Here is a 19,720-nt window from a genome sequence, read left to right on the forward strand (position 1 = left end):
TCATGGGGTCCCCGCTGGGGTGGTCTAATACCTCCCCAGCGTGCTACAACACCTGGTTACAGCGGAGCAGGATGTGGTGAATGCAACAGTGCCCAAATCAAAATGTAGTGATAATAAGTGCGGATTAAAAAATACTAGGTTGTAGTCTTTATACCTATTTTAATAATGACCAACCCGTATTTATTAAAAACAAGTGAGCGGACTGATAGGTTCTATGTTAGGAAACCAGTGTCCTCAATAGTTAAAGTAAAATTGTGGTCAACATGTTTCAGCTGTTTGACTGCGATTTGCTCAGCATTCGTCAGGACCTAAAATTAGACCCCCAGTGGTATGTGTGCGCTAAGGCGCACCCTACTGTGGGGCACAAAGTGTGAAAAAACAATTAACAATTAACCATCACGGGCTGTCTCTGTGATAAAGGTCAGTACAAAATGTAAGACCTGTTCAAAAAAACGCCATTAGCGAAGTGTGATGTCTCCCAAAGGTGAAGACAGCACGGGTAATCTTCACACGGTAACTGTTGCCTTACTCGCGGCTCCCTGCTCGAAACCTAAACTCCAGACTGCCGTCTCACCCGGAAGTGGTCTATTGTGCCATAGGAGCAGTGGCGGCTCCTCCGCTATGGTGGAGGAGCATCGCCCCATTGCTTTTAAGCAGTGCCAAATAGAAACATAAAATGATAATAACTTAAAGTATTATCATTTTATACTTTGTGTCCTGCTGCTTTGCAGGCGGGTGGGGCTGCTCTGCTCTCGGAGCAGGGAAGGAGTGATTTGCCCACTCCTAAGTAAGCCATGACTGTTTGGGCGGCCCTCTTGGGCTGCCCATATCCAGTCTTGCGCACTTTCCCCGTTCTCCATGCAGGGAGCATTATATCCTGCTTGGAGAGCATGCCCACCCCTCTAGCCCCTGGCTGAGCACTGTGTCACGGTGCTCAGACCAATAAAAACTCTGCATTGCATCTTTGTGATTGACTTAGGGGAGGGAGCCTTCCTGTCAGCTTCCTGTCCCTGGAGTAGGAGGTAGGAGAGCAGGAGCAGAGATGCAGGACCCGGCGGCAAGGTAAGTTAATTTTTTTATTCCCCCCTGCGCAACCTTTCCCTCTTCCCATACCATGACCCACCCCCCGTGCCCGCCCTGCCACCCGCGAGCTATTCCAGCCGCCACTAATTACAGACGTCCCTTCAATGTTTATGGTACTGTAAATGCCAGGTGGAATACGATGGAAAAATGAGGAATAACCAAAGGAATTGGGCCACAATTATTGATTTGCACTGGTAATTCCTAGTTTTTGAGTGTTTACTGAGGGTATACCTCATAATACTGGGGAACTTCACTTCTCTCCCTCCTCCCGGGAGCCACTTATCCCTCCGATATTGGTAACTCGGGTTCAAACTCAGGCTACACTCATGGGGTCCTTGCTGCTGAATAAAAGAACTATTATGAAACATTACTCATTGGAATAAACATGTACACAGAGTAAATGCATGTGGCCTCGAAATTCAATAAATATAAGTATAAAGCTTCATTTAGTTATTATTAAGAAATGACACCTCAAAACAATATTAAAAAGAAAAAGTATTTTTAATAGTTCCTTTCATTCTTAGTATAACACCATTAATTGGGTTGATAATATATGGTAAAATGTACACCATGCTGTACAGTATAAGTACATTACAAGTCACCAAGGAGTTCCGTGGCCATACAGAGGAACACGGCCAAACTCTGAAATGACTTGCAATATGCTTGTCATGTACTGTAGGGGTTACCTTATTTTTTTCCTGTATTCACCTTTTCTAAAAATCCCTTAAATCCATGGTATCTCTTTCATATGAAAGAAAGTGCATGTTTGCAAACATGAACACTAAACATAGAATCTCTAGTGCAAAGTTAAAATATCAAAAAAGCTGAGATTTGTTAACAAAAGATATTTAACATCAGTTTCATGCAAGTCAGTTTTTAGACAGGGTGCAGTAGAAACATGCAGAAAGATTCAAACTTTTCTATATTACATCAGAGTGCAAAAAATAAAAATGTTGCCATTAATATCTCTGTTCTGCGTGTCACTGTACAGCAAGATAAACACAGCAGAAGAAAGAAAAGCAACCATTCATTTTCGTTCTTTAGAGAGCTGTTTTAATTATGTTCCTCGACGGGATCTGCCTTTCCCCTCAGCTGCTGTTCTAACAGTAGGCACTGTGATGTCAGAACTCACCTTTAATGAGTTATTACAGTTTAACAGTAACATCATCTATACTACTATTATAAAGAGAGAAGTCTGTCCTTTGAGCCAGATAAACTCGAAAAGTACACCACCAATCTAAACACCCAAGACATCTATGAAAACCTCAGGGCAAGCAGAAGGACATAGGCGATATAAAAATAAAAAATATACGTCATTAAAAACATTTACGAATAAAAATAAAGTAGTCCCTAGAAAGTAGCGCCGGCCGCGACGTCTGCGTGATGACATCGGGAGCACGGGGAGGAGCGGCGTTCAGGAGCAACAGGAAGAGCGGAGGACATGAGCGCGGGGAGGAGCTGTGGAGGACAAGCGGAAAGGAGCGGTGAGAAGCGGAGGAGCAGTGGCAGCGTGGGGAGGAGCGGCGGATGAGGTAGCGGACAAGCGGTCAGGAGTGGCGAGAAGCGGAGGAGCAGTAGAGCGGTAAACACAGCAGCGCGGGGAGAGCGGCGGATGAGGTAAGTCAAGCAGCCGCGGGTGCGCAGCGAGGGACGGGCGGGGGCCATAAACAGTGAGTAATAAAGGGTGCGCAGCGAGGGAAGGGCGGGGGCCATGAACAGAGAGTGATAAAAAAGCATTTTACACAAAGTCGGGGCATCGGGGGAAACAAAGCGTGGGCAGAAGAGTCCGCTCTGCTGCGTCTCTCCTGCTGCGATGCTGCCCCCAGCCCCTTTCTACCCTGGGCAAGGCCGGGGCAGGCTGCTAGTTTCTATATAATAGGCAGCTGGGTGCATCACAAATCTCCTAATATAAAGAAATTAGAGAAGGGGGTTTATATAGAGATGCATTTATGAGAAAAACGGATTCTGATCAAATTGAGCAATTATATGACTTCTTAAAAGATCTATATGGACAAAGGACCGCCTGCCCGTATTACACTGTGTGATCCAGCAGGCAGCGGTGGAGTTTGGCGGTGTGGAAACGGGGAGATGGCATGCCGCCCTGCTCCCACACCACCAAACTCCTAATCAAGCCCTTAATATGTGCTATATTGATTTTATATATTTATAATGGTATACTTTTTACTGTGAAGAATGCATACATTATAGGTTTCTGTAATATGCGAAGACCTCGCTGTTTAAGAATATTGTCCTTCTTTTCTAGTGTTGAAATAATTTTTAAGTAATCATCAGTACATGTTGACTTGAAGTGTACAAACCATTAAAAAAAATCTAAAATGAACCAATCAGAAAGCCAGATTACAAAACATAAAAATGAAGCATATATGTTTCTTGAGACCCGTTTAATTTTGTTGTATTCCTTATGTCAATTACTTCAATCTCTTTTGTACCTCTGCTTGATCCAGAGATAAGATATCAAACAAATTCACACTCAACACTCCACGAACTTCAATAATAAAAATATTTAAAACTAGATCATAACTTGAAAGAGGAGTTTAAGCAGCGCCTAATTGGAGGACAATAAAGATTTGATCACCTGTGCAAGAGATTCACATTTTTAATATTTCTCATACCACACTCCCATGCCCCTAACTTTCATCCTATCTAATATGTGACATCTTTTCTGAGCACATTTATGCAGATGTATTCCTGATCGATGAAAGATTATTTAATTAGAAGTAAGCAGACGGCCAATCCAACAGAAAGACACATGTGAGTGGCCTTTTGTGCAGTTACATGCCCAAGTCCCCTCCCTTTTCGCTGTCTTCTTTGGGGCAAATGATTCCAGGCTGCACCGTTTTGAGCTTCTCGCGATTTTTCAACAGCTGTTCGATTGTAATGAAGCGGTACTGGAGCTCCCAAAGGAGTGAGTCCTTCTTCTCCAGAGCCTCGCTTAGTTCTTCGAAAACACCTGCAGAAAGTCATAAAAAGGCTATGAATCTACTTACAGTGCATTGACTCAAGTGCAAATCTACATGTTGATAGCATAGCTGCTTGATAACCACTCTATTTACGGTTACACTCTTTGCATTTTAATATGTGTAATGTTATCAACTCTTTTCCCATTTTTCCATTACTTACAATTAAAAGTGTTTATTCATTTATTTACTTAAACACTAAGCCTACTTGCAAAGCATATAGTGCTATGTAAACATTACATAACACACTTCTTCTTGGGAAACATGGCGCCCCATTTTAACATGGGCTTTGGGGCTCTATCAGCATCAGGATTCAATACACATTGACAAAGTCTACTGTGCTGACGTTAATATAAAGCAGGCACACAGAGGCATACAGTACAACATTAAATATACAGTTGGATTTTGTGATGCTTGCAGTTTGGATTTTTTGGTTTTCCTTCTTTCAAAAGATTTAATATGTTCCTTACATTGATATTTTTCTGAGGTATGCATTAAATATAGTTACAAAATATACTTAAAAATGTTACTTGACTTTTAAGTTTACTTTCAAACATATACAGTGTCAGGTAGGTTTTTAATGTGGTCCATCATCTGTAATTTTCTACACAAAACGCACTTTTGTATTTCTAAATTTTCCTTATATATCGTTTACTAACCCTGACGAGAGACATTGAAGCATTTTACAGCAAGTAGCACGCTACTCTGGAATCCAAGATTATAGTTAAATAGTCAGTAGATTACTAATAATTTTTTCCTTTTTTTCCTTGTGGATTAGTTGTGTTAAATTTGTGCTCTTGATAACCCCCGCACTGCGCCCACTCCAGTGTACATGCCCCACAAATAAGCCAACCTTGTGTTCCCTAATAAACATTCAACATGTGTTGTGATTATAGTGGTCGTTGTTGGCCGCAGTTTATTAGGATTACATACATAACTCATCTTGGTCATAATTCGTATGACCCCTGATCATAATTATCATTTGCAATCTGTCATATTTTGGGTCATAAATCATCTCCTTAGCATGTCATACATATAACTATGCGGTACATTATATGCACATCTACAGTTTGTAAATGGCACCCAAAATTTTTTTGTTAGTTCTTTGTAGTCCTTCCTCTTGTCTTGTCCCTTCTTGGACCATTGTTTGGTTGGTCTCCATGCCCTTTGCATGTGGGGGGTAGCTTCTCCCCAGGCGTTAGGCCCCAACTCGCTACTGTGTCCGTCTCATTCGTGCCCTGCCGCCCCGCGGGGTCAGGGCTGCGAGTGCCGTCTCCGTTTGCTACCCCTTCCTTTGTTCGGCCAACTAATCCTGCCGTGCGCCATCCTAAAGTGAGTGGCCATCCTCCTACACACCGCCCTGTCGGTATATCTCCCCAGCAAACCATTGTACCATTACTTCTCTGGCAACACTTGTTTTGCCGTCCAGCACGGCAACACTGCTGTTACCGTAGGTGAGGATGGGTGGGTCAAGAATCCTGAGTGCGCCACTCCCATGCTCCACGATGCTAGGAGCTACCTTGGGGGGCAGCCTCTTATATTCCCTCCAACATTTCCAGGCTTGCTGGTGTTGTAGCCCACTGGGGGATTTGTATCTTGCCAGGCCTCCCATTGGACGGGGGCCTGGTGCCTTTCTCGCGACTGTGGGGAGGGCGCGTGGCCTATCATGTTCTGCTTCTAGGTGCTTTAGGGCGCCCAGAACCAGATTTACAGGGCTCTGCGTCGGTTATGGCACCGGCCCATGAACCCACGCCCCCTCAGGGGGGGGCGGCCTCTGCGATTTCTTCTGTGTTTAGTGGAATTTTGAGTAGGGGTAAAATAATGGCAATGGATTAGAAAAAAGGAAGAAGTAAATTGTTATCTTAAATTGTTCAGGAGTAATGGACGTGTACGCCTGTTAGTAGGGTGAATTGGCTAAAACGGAGAGGGAAGTTTGAGAAGGATGTTTGGGAGTTCACAGCAGTAAGAAAGGTAAGTAATGAGTCAGAGAGAGGAGGGATGGGACAAAAGTTGAATGTGGTACTTTTTTTTAAGCAAAACTGACATTAACTTTTATATACATCTAGGCACATAACATATGACACTTGTGAGGCTTGGTTAAGTTTTAGTGGCTGGAGTAAAACTCTCTCTCTTTATATATATATATATATATATATATATATATATATATATATATATTCTCCCAATCCTGGCTTTGATTATAGAAGAACAGGCACCGACTCCGTGGATGTGATCAAAGGTTCTTTTATTCACCAATAACAAGCGATCAGACGCGTTTCGGCGGATGGAACCGCCTTGCTCACTATATAATATATGAGCTCCCAAAGTCCTTCTGAAATGTGGCAAGATCAACCGCCAAGAAAGAAGAAAGCACTCACGAGGGGGAGGTTTCCAGCATTTTATTGAAACCTTCAGGCACCAGCAAGACGCGTTTCGGCACTTAGCCTTTCTCTATTGCACCACATAACTCACTGCGGCCATTTTTAAATATTACAAAAGCTGTCTACGTCATAAGTGTCATGAACATAGAGAAGGGACAAAATAATCAAAACAGTCCCGCCATCTTAGAACATGTTAATGCAGTAAACATTCAAAACCGAAATCGAGTGAATGTATTCAATCATATTCATTCAATTACATCACTGTATTTAAAGGATGAAGAGAATAATTCATAGGTTATATAGCCCTGAATGGGCTTAGTATTATTATTTTGCTAAACGCAAAAATACCACAATCTTGCCCTTGGATGGGCTTATATCACAAGCTCCAAATGATTATAGATAACAGCTCGTAAGTCCTTAAAAATTAATTACATATGTACATTAAATCAGAAACAATACATCAAATTCATTTAAGCATTTCATTATAACAGATGTTAGATGTTTACAGAGCAAGGAAACAGTCTATATTAGCCCAAGTGTGATGATGCTAATTCTTCATGATTATTCAAACCAAATGGACTCTTACTTTGGAGATCAATAATATAACGAGACTCCAAACGTCTCAACTTTTGTAAGCGATCTCCCCCCCTAGGATGTATGGGTATGTGGTCCAGACAAAAATAGGCCAATAGGTCCCTATTGTGCCCATGAACTCTGTTAAAATGTCTGGCGACAGGGTACGCTTCATCATTATTACTGATCGCACTCATATGTTCTAATATGCGAAGTTTGACTGGATTAATCGTGCTGCCAATGTTTACACTAGTTTACACTCATTGGATTTAACTGTTTATATTGAAGAGGGACAAATACAAACTAAATTATTTCGAAAAACAACAGCAGGGAATTCCACACTATTTGCCACAAGTAACCATCCCAAAAAACTGATTAATAACATTCCGTTTGGGGAGTTATTAGGACTCAAAACAAACAATTCTGACACTAAAGAATTTCATAAGTCAGCCAAATGCAGTATGGATCGTTTCAGGACTCGTGGTTACAGTGAAGCTGTTTCGAAACAAGCCTTAAATAGAGTAAATAACTTGAAGCGAGAGGATTTATTGAAAACTAAACCCAAAATAATCTCAGAAAATATGAGTTTTAGACTCATAACTACTTTCTCGGACCATGCAGACGATTTGAAAAGGATCCAAAAAAACATTGGAGTATCCTATTAACTGACAACAGTATCAAAGAAGATTTGCCGACTAATCGGCAAATCACTTTTCGGAAAGCTAGAGCTTTAAAAGATCATTTGGTGCATAGTCATCATGCCACAGAAGTCATAACACCCAAATCATTACAACCATTAAAGGGTTTTTACCCCTGTGGCAGGTGTAAAGTCTGCAAAATGAGTAAACGTACCATGAGTTATAAAATACCAGGCATTCAGAAACCTAGAAAAATTAACAAATGTATAACCTGCTCAACACCATATGTGATTTATTGTTTAATATGTCCCTGTGGGCTGCAATACATTGGCAGCACGATCAATCCAGTTAAACTTCGCATATTAGAACATATGCGTGCGATCAGTAAAATTGATGAAGCGTACCCTGTTGCCAGACATTTTAACAAAGTTCATGGGCACAATAGGGACCTATTGGCCTATTTTTGTCTGGACCACATACCCATACATCCTAGGGGGGGGAGATCGCTTACAAAAGTTGAGACGTTTGGAGTCTCGTTATATTATTGATCTCCAAAGTAAGAGTCCATTTGGTTTGAATAATCATGAAGAATTAGCATCACACTTGGGCTAAAATAGACTGTTTCCTTCCTCTGTAAACATCTGACATCTGTTATAATGAAATGCTTAAATGAATTTGATGTGTTGTTTCTGATTTAATGTACATATGTAATTAATTTTTAAGGACTTACGAGCTGTTATCTATAGTCATTTGGAGCTTGTGATATAAGCCCATCCAAGGGCAAGATTGGGGTATTTTTGCGTTTAGCAAAATAATAATACTAAGCCCATTCAGGGCTATATAACCTATGAATTATTCTCTTCATCCTTTAAATACAGTGATGTAATTGAATGAATATGATTGAATACATTCACTCGATTTCGGTTTTGAATGTTTACTGCATTAACATGTTCTAAGATGGCGGGACTGTTTTGATTATTTTGTCCCTTCTCTATGTTCATGACACTTATGATGTAGACAGCTTTTGTAATATTTAAAAATGGCCGAAGTGTGTTATGTGGTGCAATAGGGAAAGGCTAAGTGCCGAAACGCGTCTTGCTGGTGCCTGAAGGTTTCAATAAAATGCTGGAAACCTCCCCCTCGTGAGTGCTTTCTTCTTTCTTGGCGGTTGATCTTGCCGCATTTCAGAAGGACTTTGGGAGCTCATATTGTGTAGCGGGTACACCCCCGCATTGACAGCACACGCTCGTGAGTGCAACCGGCTGGTGGATTTTGAAGTGGATGATATATATATATATATATATATATATATATATATATATATATACATATACTGCAACAAGGTACGTCTTTCTTGTACCCAATCTAAAGCACTATCGGGAACAGTTTGAAGTATAAAATACTTTATTGGTGCAGACCCCCGCTTACTGACAAACTCGTTTCGCCTTGCGGCTTTTTCGATGTCTGTTACCCTGTGCAAAACCAGCAGTATTTCAAATCACATTGTGTCACATGATCAGTTAATGACATCAAAGATGGACTTACATTACATTACTATACCAAAGAATGGCGGCCATCTTATAATGTGGTTTACATCCCACAAACGTTATACCGCCAAAGTGAATGTGCTAAAAGTGAAATGAAAAAGGGTTTAAAATCGTACAAAGTGGAGTTCCTTCTACAGTCTTTGCCCTGTAATTCATGTATATCGACTTGAATTTCATTAACACATACATGTATATATTACTCCAGGGTAAAACTTCTGTACATCATTACAGAAAAGAAAATTATTTTATAATTTACTCCCTTTGTATGCCAATATGTATTTACATGGTCTGATATGCACAAGTATCTTCTGATGAAGTATGCATTTACTTTTGATCCAAGATCTGTAATTAACTTATACGTACATATGTACACATTACACTTAGTAAAGTTGACGTAGGGGGCATACACCCTTTCACCCTTTAATGTATGGTCTGCTATGCATATGTATCTTGTGGAGTAGTACACATTCCTTCCCCTCATATACATCTGCTTATAGCAGGAAGCATGGGTCAATGTACAATGACACATGTTTAATGACAACCACAGTTCCATACCATGATAAGCATTTTTTGTCATGTCTGAGTATTCTCCGGCAGGGCTGAAGGACTGGGTTCTTTAAGACCCAGCGGTGCCAGGGCACAACACCTGAAACCTTCGTGGGTAACCTGCTCCGGCGTACAAGTCACAGAGACACGGGACACTTCCTTCGGCGTCAAAGATTCAAGGTTTATTTGCTGCAGGGAACACAGAGATCACGACAAGTACACCACGTGCAACTTGGGGAGACTGCTTCGAATTGGTTCTGTGGATCGCTCCTTTTATACAGTTTTTACCCATAGGATTACATTGGGCACAAAAGTTTACAACCCGGTTCCCACAATTATCCCCCAGAGGGGTCGCTTTGGTCACTTTGAAACACACAAGGTCCGGAACATAAGTGCGGAAACATTTGGCGGTTCCCAACTGTAAAAACCATCTTCCCACCATTAGCAAATTCCAATCGGCAGTAAAACAGATCGAAATAGGAACAAAGACAGGTGCAGAGGAAGACGGAGACAGTGGGGAGATTGGAAAGGGTGTAAAAGGGGGGGTATCGGGAAACACGAGATACAGGCATCAAAGGGACGTGCCTAATGAGATGCACGGCTGAGACAATAAGTCCGTGCGGCAAGATGAGCCTCGGGCGGCGCCATCTGCCTTACAGTAGCAACCCCCTCGTCATAAAGACACTCACAAAGAACATGTGTCTTCCACAAATATCTTGGGAGTCCCAGGGTCGCGAAGCGGACAACGTCCGTTCGCTGGCTACTTGAGGGCAAGAGACAAAATGGATGCCGTATCTAAGATGGAACCCGTGGGTACAGATGAAAAACCCACATAACAAACGAACGGTTTAAGTTAGCACAGCGAAACTGCGCACACTTACTAAACTCGTCATTTGCGGTTCATAGATACCAGACTCGACCATATTCGTGCGAGTCGAAAACACCACTTACAATCGTCACGGAACCTCAGACGCTCCTTTTGCCCTCATGTAGGCAAGCACTAGTCGGAATCATATTCGATATTCATCAGACCATCAAGATGTTGCTGTAGCATAGCTCTGTCCAACCGAGTCCCCTTGGTAGCAGATGGTTGTCTTATACACGTTGTAGCACAGAGGCCACATAAGGCAGGACCACACTGCACACAAAGGCAACACGTGAACAGGAACACTACCACAACTCCGATGATCATCAGAATTTTCCAACCCCAAGTCGACATCAGGCCCCAAAACCATCCAAGTAGCGTCCAATCCCCTACATCCACGTGTATGGATTCGGAAATCTTATGCAACCTCGAGATGGCTTGATAGACAGTAGGAGCATTATCTGGAATGAAAATGCAGCAGCTCGAATGGATCACCTTACATACCCCACCGCGATCTGCTAAAATGACATCTAAAACCATACGGTTTTGTAACGTCATAAGTCTCTCCGCCTGAAGTTCTGTGGTGATATTACCAAGGGCACTGGCAGTAATATTAGCTGTCGATTCTACCACTCGAGTCAACTGTCTCAGGTTCCTACTATTAACCATAGGTCCCCAAAACGGGAGGAAACCCTTGAAAAAGTCTCCTGCCTCTTGACCGGCAGTATCCTCTTCGCTAATTACGCCTCGCACAACTCTAGTCTTATGATAATCGGCATCTACAGTGAACGTCGGAGGCAACAGATTTGCAATAAAACATGAGCCCATGAAGTCTGCGGGCAACCATGTATATGCACGATCATAACAGATAAAGTATGTACCCTTGGCAGCCAGGAACACAGGGGACGAGGACATCGGCAGAATGTAATTTTCAGTGCAAGCACTTGCTCCAAGTCGGGCTTGCGATCTTCGGCCACGACCCATAAGACAAAAATTACCAGTGTGGGGTACGACCCATATAGGAGGCGAGCTTTTAAGCTGCTTCTCACTAGTGAACACACTATATTCACCTCTACTTAGGACTCTATAGGCCTGTACCTCTTCTTCGGGAATAAGCGAAGGATCATAGATCTCACTATCTAAATCCTCTATTGCTATCGACAAAGGTTTTTGGTACGAGGTAGGACCAGAGTAGGGGGAACGTGGTTCTCGAATGGGGTGGAAACCCAGTGCGCTTCGAAACATTGTTTGAAATGCTCGAGCTGACCCTTGGGAACTATACGGTAACACCAGATATGGAATTCCCTTATCCGTAGTATGTGGCATCAACCCACACACCCAACAATTAGTAGTGTTAACCACTAACTGATGCTGATGGAGGAGCTGAATAAAGGAATTGTTGCGGAATTCTACACGTCTAGCCTGCTCGTGTTCCGGTAACATATGAAAGGAATGAGGGGAAACAGTAGAGGTAAGGTTAGGGTAAGGAGTAGGAGTAGGTGTAGCAGGTAAGAAATAAGACATCATGTAATACACCCCACCCGCCAATAATGCAGAAGCAGTCAAAAACAATACAAACAGTTGGAATATGAAGCATTTGGTACGACTGAGTTGCTGCAGCTTGAATCTATGGGCTTGAGCTCCTTCCAAATCATTCAGCTTCGAGAATGCCATTCCCTACGACCGTCCGCAACGTTTCTTGACGCACTTCGTTCTGTGTAGCAATAGTCAATCCCTAGGAGTTCCTAGGAACCGACGGCCTTTAACCTAGCGTCAAGACCTACTATCCAGAAGGAAGTACGCGCGCGGCCCTACGGCCTTCAATACACAATATGTATATACAAGCACAAAGTCTCTCGGCTGTGGAAGTAAAAAGATACAAGGGAGGAAACTCAATATCTATATGTACACAAATAATTACAGTGATACGAAAGTTCAAAACTGATCACGGGAAACGGAGATAATACAGTTGTCAATTTCAGCAAAGCAAGAAAAATTTTATTTGTCCTTAGTGCGAGATCGCAAAGAATATCGGTGTTTCCCGGGACGTGTCTGCTCGTCGAACAAAGGGTCCGTCGAAGGGACAACGTCCTGCTGATCAGTTGATTGTTCTGGTCTTGAGTCTTTTGCTGACAATTTTCCAACAGTGGCTTTCTGCTGCGCTGAGGATTCTCCAACAGGCTGTGCGTCGCTGAAAGGCACAAACGCCGGCAATGTTTCTGTTTCTGTTGACGCAATGCCTTTCCTTACCCACGGGTCTGCCGGCAAAGGGATAGGGACTCGCTTAGTATGGGTGGCATGCACCCAGTTTTTACGCCCCTCAAGACGAACGGCAGTCCTCGTGGCCAGGAGCACCTGGTAAGGTCCGGTGAACCTCGGGTCCAGATTATTCTTGCGTGAAAAGTTTCGTGTTACCACCCAGTCTCCGGGCTGGAGCTGGTGGCCTGGACCCTCCGTCTGCGTCGGCAATGCGTCGTAAACCTGTTGGTGAATTAACCTCAGTTTAGCAGTCAAGTCATGTAAATAGTCAATCAACATTGGGTACTCAAGATCAGAAAACATTCCTGGCCTAGGAACCCCCCACACATTCGCAGGACGGCCGAACACTATTTCATAGGGACTAAGCCCTACTCGGGAGTGTACAGTCGCCCTAGTTGACAGTAATGCTAGAGGTAAAGCATCAGGCCACGAAAGACCAGTTGTAGCCTGAATCTTTGCTAGCTTTAGTTTAAGGGTGCCGTTATACCCCTCAACTAATCCAGCTGACTGGGGATGATTGGCGCTGTGGAATTTTTGATTTATTCCAAGGCCCTTACACACACTCTTCATCACACTTCCAACAAACTCACTTCCGTTATCTGACCACACGACTCTAGGCATTCCATACCGAGGAAAATATTCCTTCAGTAGGATTTTCGCAGTAGACAAAGCAGTATTGTCTTTGAGGGGATAGGCCTCGATCCATCGGGAGAATGCGCAAACTACAACTAAAACGTACTTCAGGTTATTGCATCGCTCCATATGGATGAAGTCCAATTGAATCACCTCAAAGGGATACGAAGGGGGGGCAAAACTGCCAGGGGGAGTTGGGGTTCCTTTGCCAGGATTGTACATTACACACACCATACAATTCTTCACCAGACGTTCAGCACATTTCGTAATGCCATCATTCTTCCACACAGCAGCCAGCAACTTACAAATACCTTTCGCGCTAATATGTGCTAACCCATGTGCCATTGTCACAACGACCAGCACATACGCATCAGGCAACATCCATCTTCTCTGATCCGACAAATCAATCCAACAACCATTCGCATCCAACTTTCCCGTACTTTCTCTCCACTTCGTCTTTTCAGTCTCAGTGGCCTCATTCTGAATTGCTTTCACGCTCTCGATAGTATCTTCACACATACTCGATTCTGTGGGCCACCTAACCGAACTCGTCACATACATTCGAGTGCTAAGGTTCCGGGCAGTCTCCTTAGCAGTCTCGTCCGCAAACGCATTACCACGACCAACATCATCCGTCACTTTACGATGCGCACTACACTTAACAATCGCAACTTGCGTAGGCAAAGTCAATGCATCCAAAAGATCGTTCACAAGCTGGCCATGCTGTATCTTCGTACCGTGCGACGTCAAGAAACCTCTCTCTCGCCACAATCGTCCAAAACTATGCGCAACACCAAAAGCGTATTGACTGTCGGTAAAAACATTCACACGTTTCCCTTTCGCCAACACACACGCTCTAGTAAGAGCAATCAGCTCCGCAGCTTGGGCAGAATTCTGATTCAACCTTGCAGTCTCAACAACAGTATTCAATGTTACAACAGCATAAGCAGTAGTTACATCGCCATTCGACAACTTAAAACATGACCCATCCACATACAAAGTGCCATCCGGATCTTCCAATGGGGTGTTTTTAAGGTCCACTCGACCTTTCGTTTCCTCTTCAGTCCTCAAGTAGCAGTCATGTTCTGCTACTTCATCTGACTCTGTGCTAATTGGTAACAAAGTTGCCGGGTTCAGAACGTTACAACGTTTTATCTGAATGTGGCTTGCCAAGAGCGTCAATTCGTACCCAGACAACCTCGCACTCGTCAAGTGCTGAGTTTTCGTTCGATTCAAAAGAGTATCGACTGCATGCGGAACCATTACCGTAAGCATATTATCCATGACCAATCCTGCTGATTGTCGAATGGAGACCGCAGCTGCTGCTGTTGCTCGTAAACAACTCGGCAATGCTCTAGCTACTGGGTCCAAGGTCGAGGAAAAATATGCACATGGACGCTGCTTACCACCAAAAGGTTGCGTTAAAACACTCAAAGCACAACCTTCCCTCTCGTGAACATATAACGTGAACGGCTTACCATAGTCAGGGGTACCTAACACAGGAGCCGAACACAATGAATCACGCAGTTCAGAAAAACTTTTCTGACATTCTTCCGTCCATGGTAAAGGAGTTGAAACATCCTTGCACGTAAGAGCCACCAATGGTTTCGCTAGCAATGAAAAATTAGGAATCCATTGCCTGCAGTACGACGTGATACCTAGAAAGGCACGCACATCTCTTTGGGTTTTCGGCACAGCCATTCGCGCAATCGCTGCAATTCTCTCTGGGGTCAATCTCCTTCCCTCCTTTGACAATAAGTGACCTAGATAGGTTACTTCTTGACAACAATATTGGAGTTTAGAAGGTGACACCTTGTGATTTAACTCACAGAGATGTTGCAGCAACGACACCGTAGCAAGTTTGCAAATGTCCTGAGTATCAGCAGCCACCAATAAGTCGTCGACGTATTGGATCAAAGCCGCACCAACCGGCAACCTAAATGCATCCAGTTGACCCTTCAAGGCTTGGCTGTAAATAGATGGACTTTCACAGTAGCCCTGAGGAGCGCGTTTGAACCGGAAGCTACGCCCACCGAGAGAGAAACCGAAAAGGTCCCTGCTCTCTTCGGCAATCGGGATGCTGAAAAACGCATTTTTCAAATCAATCACCGAAAACCATGATGCAGTAGCTGGAATCAGAGTCAGTAGTGCCGTGATGTCAGGCACAACAGGAAATTGAGGAACCACAATTTTATTTACCTCCCGTAAATCAATAACAAAACGATAAACAGGCGGTTTTGAAGGATCAGTACGTTTAAGAATGGGCAGTACAGGGCTGTTGCACACGTTTCCCCGAGTCTCTTCGATAACATCTTTCTCGATCAGATCATAAATGATCGCTAACAAAGCTCGTTCACCATCAAGGGAGATACGATACTGGGGAATACGTGGCAATCGCACATTAGCTTTCAACTGAACAACATAGGGGGAGATATCAAGTAGGCCCACGTCATTTGGACCCGTCGCCCACAAAGACGCAGGAAGAGAACTCAATTCCGGTGGGAGCTTATCGAGGGACAAATACATGGGAGAGACTACCCTCTCTCCTAACGTAAGCTTTACACCCGCAGGAGAACAATACAAAGTTGCGTACAAACGTTTAAGCAAATCCAGGCCCAAAAGATTTTCGCCACAACCCGTGGTTAAAATCAACGGAGCTTCTAGCTCACGTGGCCCAATTTGAAGGGGCAAAGGGCGCGAAACTGGATTGCTAACAGGGGCGCCAGAGAATCCAACGGAAACATTTGTTAAGCCAGACAAAGGTGCGCCAGGGAGTTTCGAATACATGATAGAACTTTTCGCTGCACCAGTGTCCAACAGAAAAGGCTCAACGACGCCCGATGTAGCAACTGCGACGTAAGGCCCTCTCTGATCAACCGGAACTGATACCACTCCCTCTCCTTGTCTTTGGCTGTCCTAGTAATTACTGTCGTCAGTTCCCTGATCGGCGTAATAATCGTCTACATTGTACTGCGCAGATCGCCCTTGCGATGATCCACGTTGATCGAAACAGTTATTAGAATTAGATGAATTATCTGAGCGATCGTTCTGAGCACCACGACCTCTACCACGTGATGTCTGCTGTGAACCACCACGGCCTCCTTTAGACGAATTACCACTATTACGTTCATTTAAAACAGGGCAGTTGAATTTAATGTGTCCTTCCTGTCTACAATAAGCACATTGATTGTACCCTAACGAGGATCTTTGGGAGGAGGAGTCATTACGCGGTTGCGATCGATTCGATTGCAACTGCGATCTATTCTGTGGAGGCGCATTCTGATTAGAACGCGGCGAATACGCTTGTTGCAACAACACTTTAGTTTTCAGTTCTTTCGTCTTTTTGTCAGCACGGTCATTTTCCTCTTTCTCCCTATTCTCATAATATTGTGCCGTAGCCAATATCTGAGCTGAGGTAGAAACGGCCCATGCACTCTCTGAATTCTTTAATTTATTGCTCAAATCGGGCAATAAGTTCGACACGAATTTATCCACAAACAACCTTTGTCCACCCTCGGTACCCATATCCTGTCCACTATGGTCAATGAACGCTTCCTCAAACCTCGTAAAGAAATCGGAAACACTCTCGTCTTTCTTTTGTTTGCAAGCTGACAATTTGTCCCAATTTACCCTCATAGCTGGCATAAGAGTCTTCATTAATGTTATTATTCGCTGAGGAAGAGCAGTAATCAATTGGTCGGGTTTAGTAGCAGCCACTTGTCCAGCATCTGCTGCTATAATGGCAGCCCAATCACCGCCTAATTCATTTGCGTGATCTTGCTGACGAATCTTAGCCCATACCGGTTGCGGTACGACATTGCCAAACAACATGTCGATATCGGCAAGATTCATTACCGTAGCATCTACGAGCTGCGATAATTCCTTGTAATACCCAGTAGGATTTTTGCGTGGATCAGGCAAAGATTGCTTCACCTGAAGCACTTCCGATCGTTTCCATGGGAGATGTATCCACACTCTCTGGAAATGCGCCGCTGTCGCAGGATGAGCATTAGGATCAGCCGGTACCCAAACCGGCGGAACTTCACGCATAGGATATTGGCCAGACTCGTCTGGTTGGTGTTCAATATCCTCGACAAACAATGCATAAGGTATTGGAGCGGGACGGAAAGATAGTAACCGCTCAATAGCACGTCGGACATTAGTATCTACTATCAGTCCAGTTGCGAACTGAAGTCGAAGCTCGGACAGGGCGGTCAGCACCTCGTCAGGCGCATCGGCCGCTATCTGATCATGAAGGAACTTGCACATTTCATCAAACACGTATCTCTGGGTTGGTATATTAAATTGACAAAACGTTTCGAGGACAACACGGGGTGGATTTCTAAGAGGGTTTACCATCCAACCCATCGCCATATTATACAACGCAACGCGTTCTCTGTTTCCAGGAAGCTGACTACGTCTCTGAGGACCATCGGAACCAGCAGACCCATGAACAGGTCTGAGCGACTGAAAGAAGCTAGCCGCAAGAGGAGAATTGCGACTACGAGTAGAGGGAGAAGAATAAGACACAGGGCTAACAAGAGAAGGAGTAGAAACAGTGGCAACAGCAGGGGTTAACAAAACAGGAGCAGTAGCAGGAGCAGTAGCGGGAACAGGAGTATGTGGAAGCGGAGGAGCAGTAGGAATAGCAACAGACAAAGGAGCAGGAACAGTCGGAAGAACAGGTGCAGGTTGAGGAACAGGCGGAGGAACAATAGGTGGAAGAACAGGTACGGCAGGGACCACAGGAACTGCGGTACCCTGTACGTACGGAGGGGGCGACTTCATAAGATAGGACATTAAAGGATCCTCAACTGCCTCTTCCTTCGTATCCGACTCCGTAGGCAAAGCAGGATAACATTTATCTATGGTCATACGCTGTAGTCTTTCAAACACTTCCTTATCCTTATTCTCCTTATCACGCTGGAACTGCTCAGCTTTCTTCACTATGGTAGCAACATTATCTCGCTGACTACGTTTATTCTGTCTGATCTCTTTCTGTCGGGCTTCTTTGCGCCACAACCGAAAGGCATCAAACATGGCCGGCCTGGATTTACGTTCGAACAACTTCATTTCTAGATTATCTAAGATCGACGCCTCGAAGCTACCGTGAGGTGGCCAACGAAGGTCGCCGTCTTTCTTTGTATATTTAATCCAATAATCATTAAAGGTAATCGGGCCTAGCCCATGTTTGCTATACAAGTCATAAGTAGGAGTCCCAACCGGAGGTATCGGACACGAGTCCTCCAGTCGGGAATCCGCACCACAAGGTCTAAAACAACTGAACAAAGTACTGCGACCAGGCATCTTGCACACTAGCCGAGTTTCACAAACTTCAAGGGTTACGGGATTTACCAAGTCCCAGCAAAGAACAAAACCCTCGGTTTTTGGCGGCTGCAGTCGTCAAACAACACAACAAAGTACCAAGAACCACAAATGCAATGGAACCATGCAACCACTAAATAACCACAATCAAGAACTCTGGGAGCGACCCACAAATACTTAACTCAAAGATCGATGGCGTCACCAGGAAGGCCCGTCAATCGTCTCGCTATACTAAGGTCTACGCCAGGCGCCAAAACAGGTCTACAGTCAGGGCAGCAGTCCGTCGCAGCCGTCAGGAGGCGGGAATCTTCGCGGGAAAAGTCTTCGGGCCACTTATTTCGACAACAGGATCGACAAAGCGGAGTGCACCTTCCCTCGGAGATTTCACACGAAGTTCCTCACGATCGTCGGGCTTGGACCGGTACCACTGATGCAGCCCCACGTTGGGCGCCAACTGAAGGACTGGGTTCTTTAAGACCCAGCGGTGCCAGGGCACAACACCTGAAACCTTCGTGGGTAACCTGCTCCGCCGTACAAGTCACAGAGACACGGGACACTTCCTTCGGCGTCAAAGATTCAAGGTTTATTTGCTGCAGGGAACACAGAGATCACGACAAGTACACCACGTGCAACTTGGGGAGACTGCTTCGAATTGGTTCTGTGGATCGCTCCTTTTATACAGTTTTTACCCATAGGATTACATTGGGCACAAAAGTTTACAACCCGGTTCCCACAATTATCCCCCAGAGGGGTCGCTTTGGTCACTTTGAAACACACAAGGTCCGGAACATAAGTGCGGAAACATTTGGCGGTTCCCAACTGTAAAAACCATCTTCCCACCATTAGCAAATTCCAATCGGCAGTAAAACAGATCGAAATAGGAACAAAGACA

General features: G+C 44.2%; 1 protein-coding gene across 1 annotated transcript in view; it reads right to left on the reverse strand.

Annotated features, from left to right (window-relative positions):
- Positions 1–3,875: 3,875 nt before the first annotated feature.
- LOC147732666 (protein EURL homolog) overlaps positions 3,876–19,720 on the reverse strand; it is a 40,239-nt gene continuing 24,394 nt past the window's right edge. Inside the window, exon 3 of the mRNA XM_086958847.1 lies at positions 3,876–4,054. Within this exon, the coding sequence (XP_086814973.1) occupies positions 3,876–4,054 (179 nt within the window). The remainder of the gene's footprint in view (positions 4,055–19,720) is intronic.

This window comes from Lissotriton vulgaris, chromosome 2_1, assembly GCF_964263255.1.
Source record: "Lissotriton vulgaris chromosome 2_1, aLisVul1.2, whole genome shotgun sequence".
In the NCBI taxonomy this organism is placed as follows: Eukaryota; Metazoa; Chordata; class Amphibia; order Caudata; family Salamandridae; genus Lissotriton; species Lissotriton vulgaris.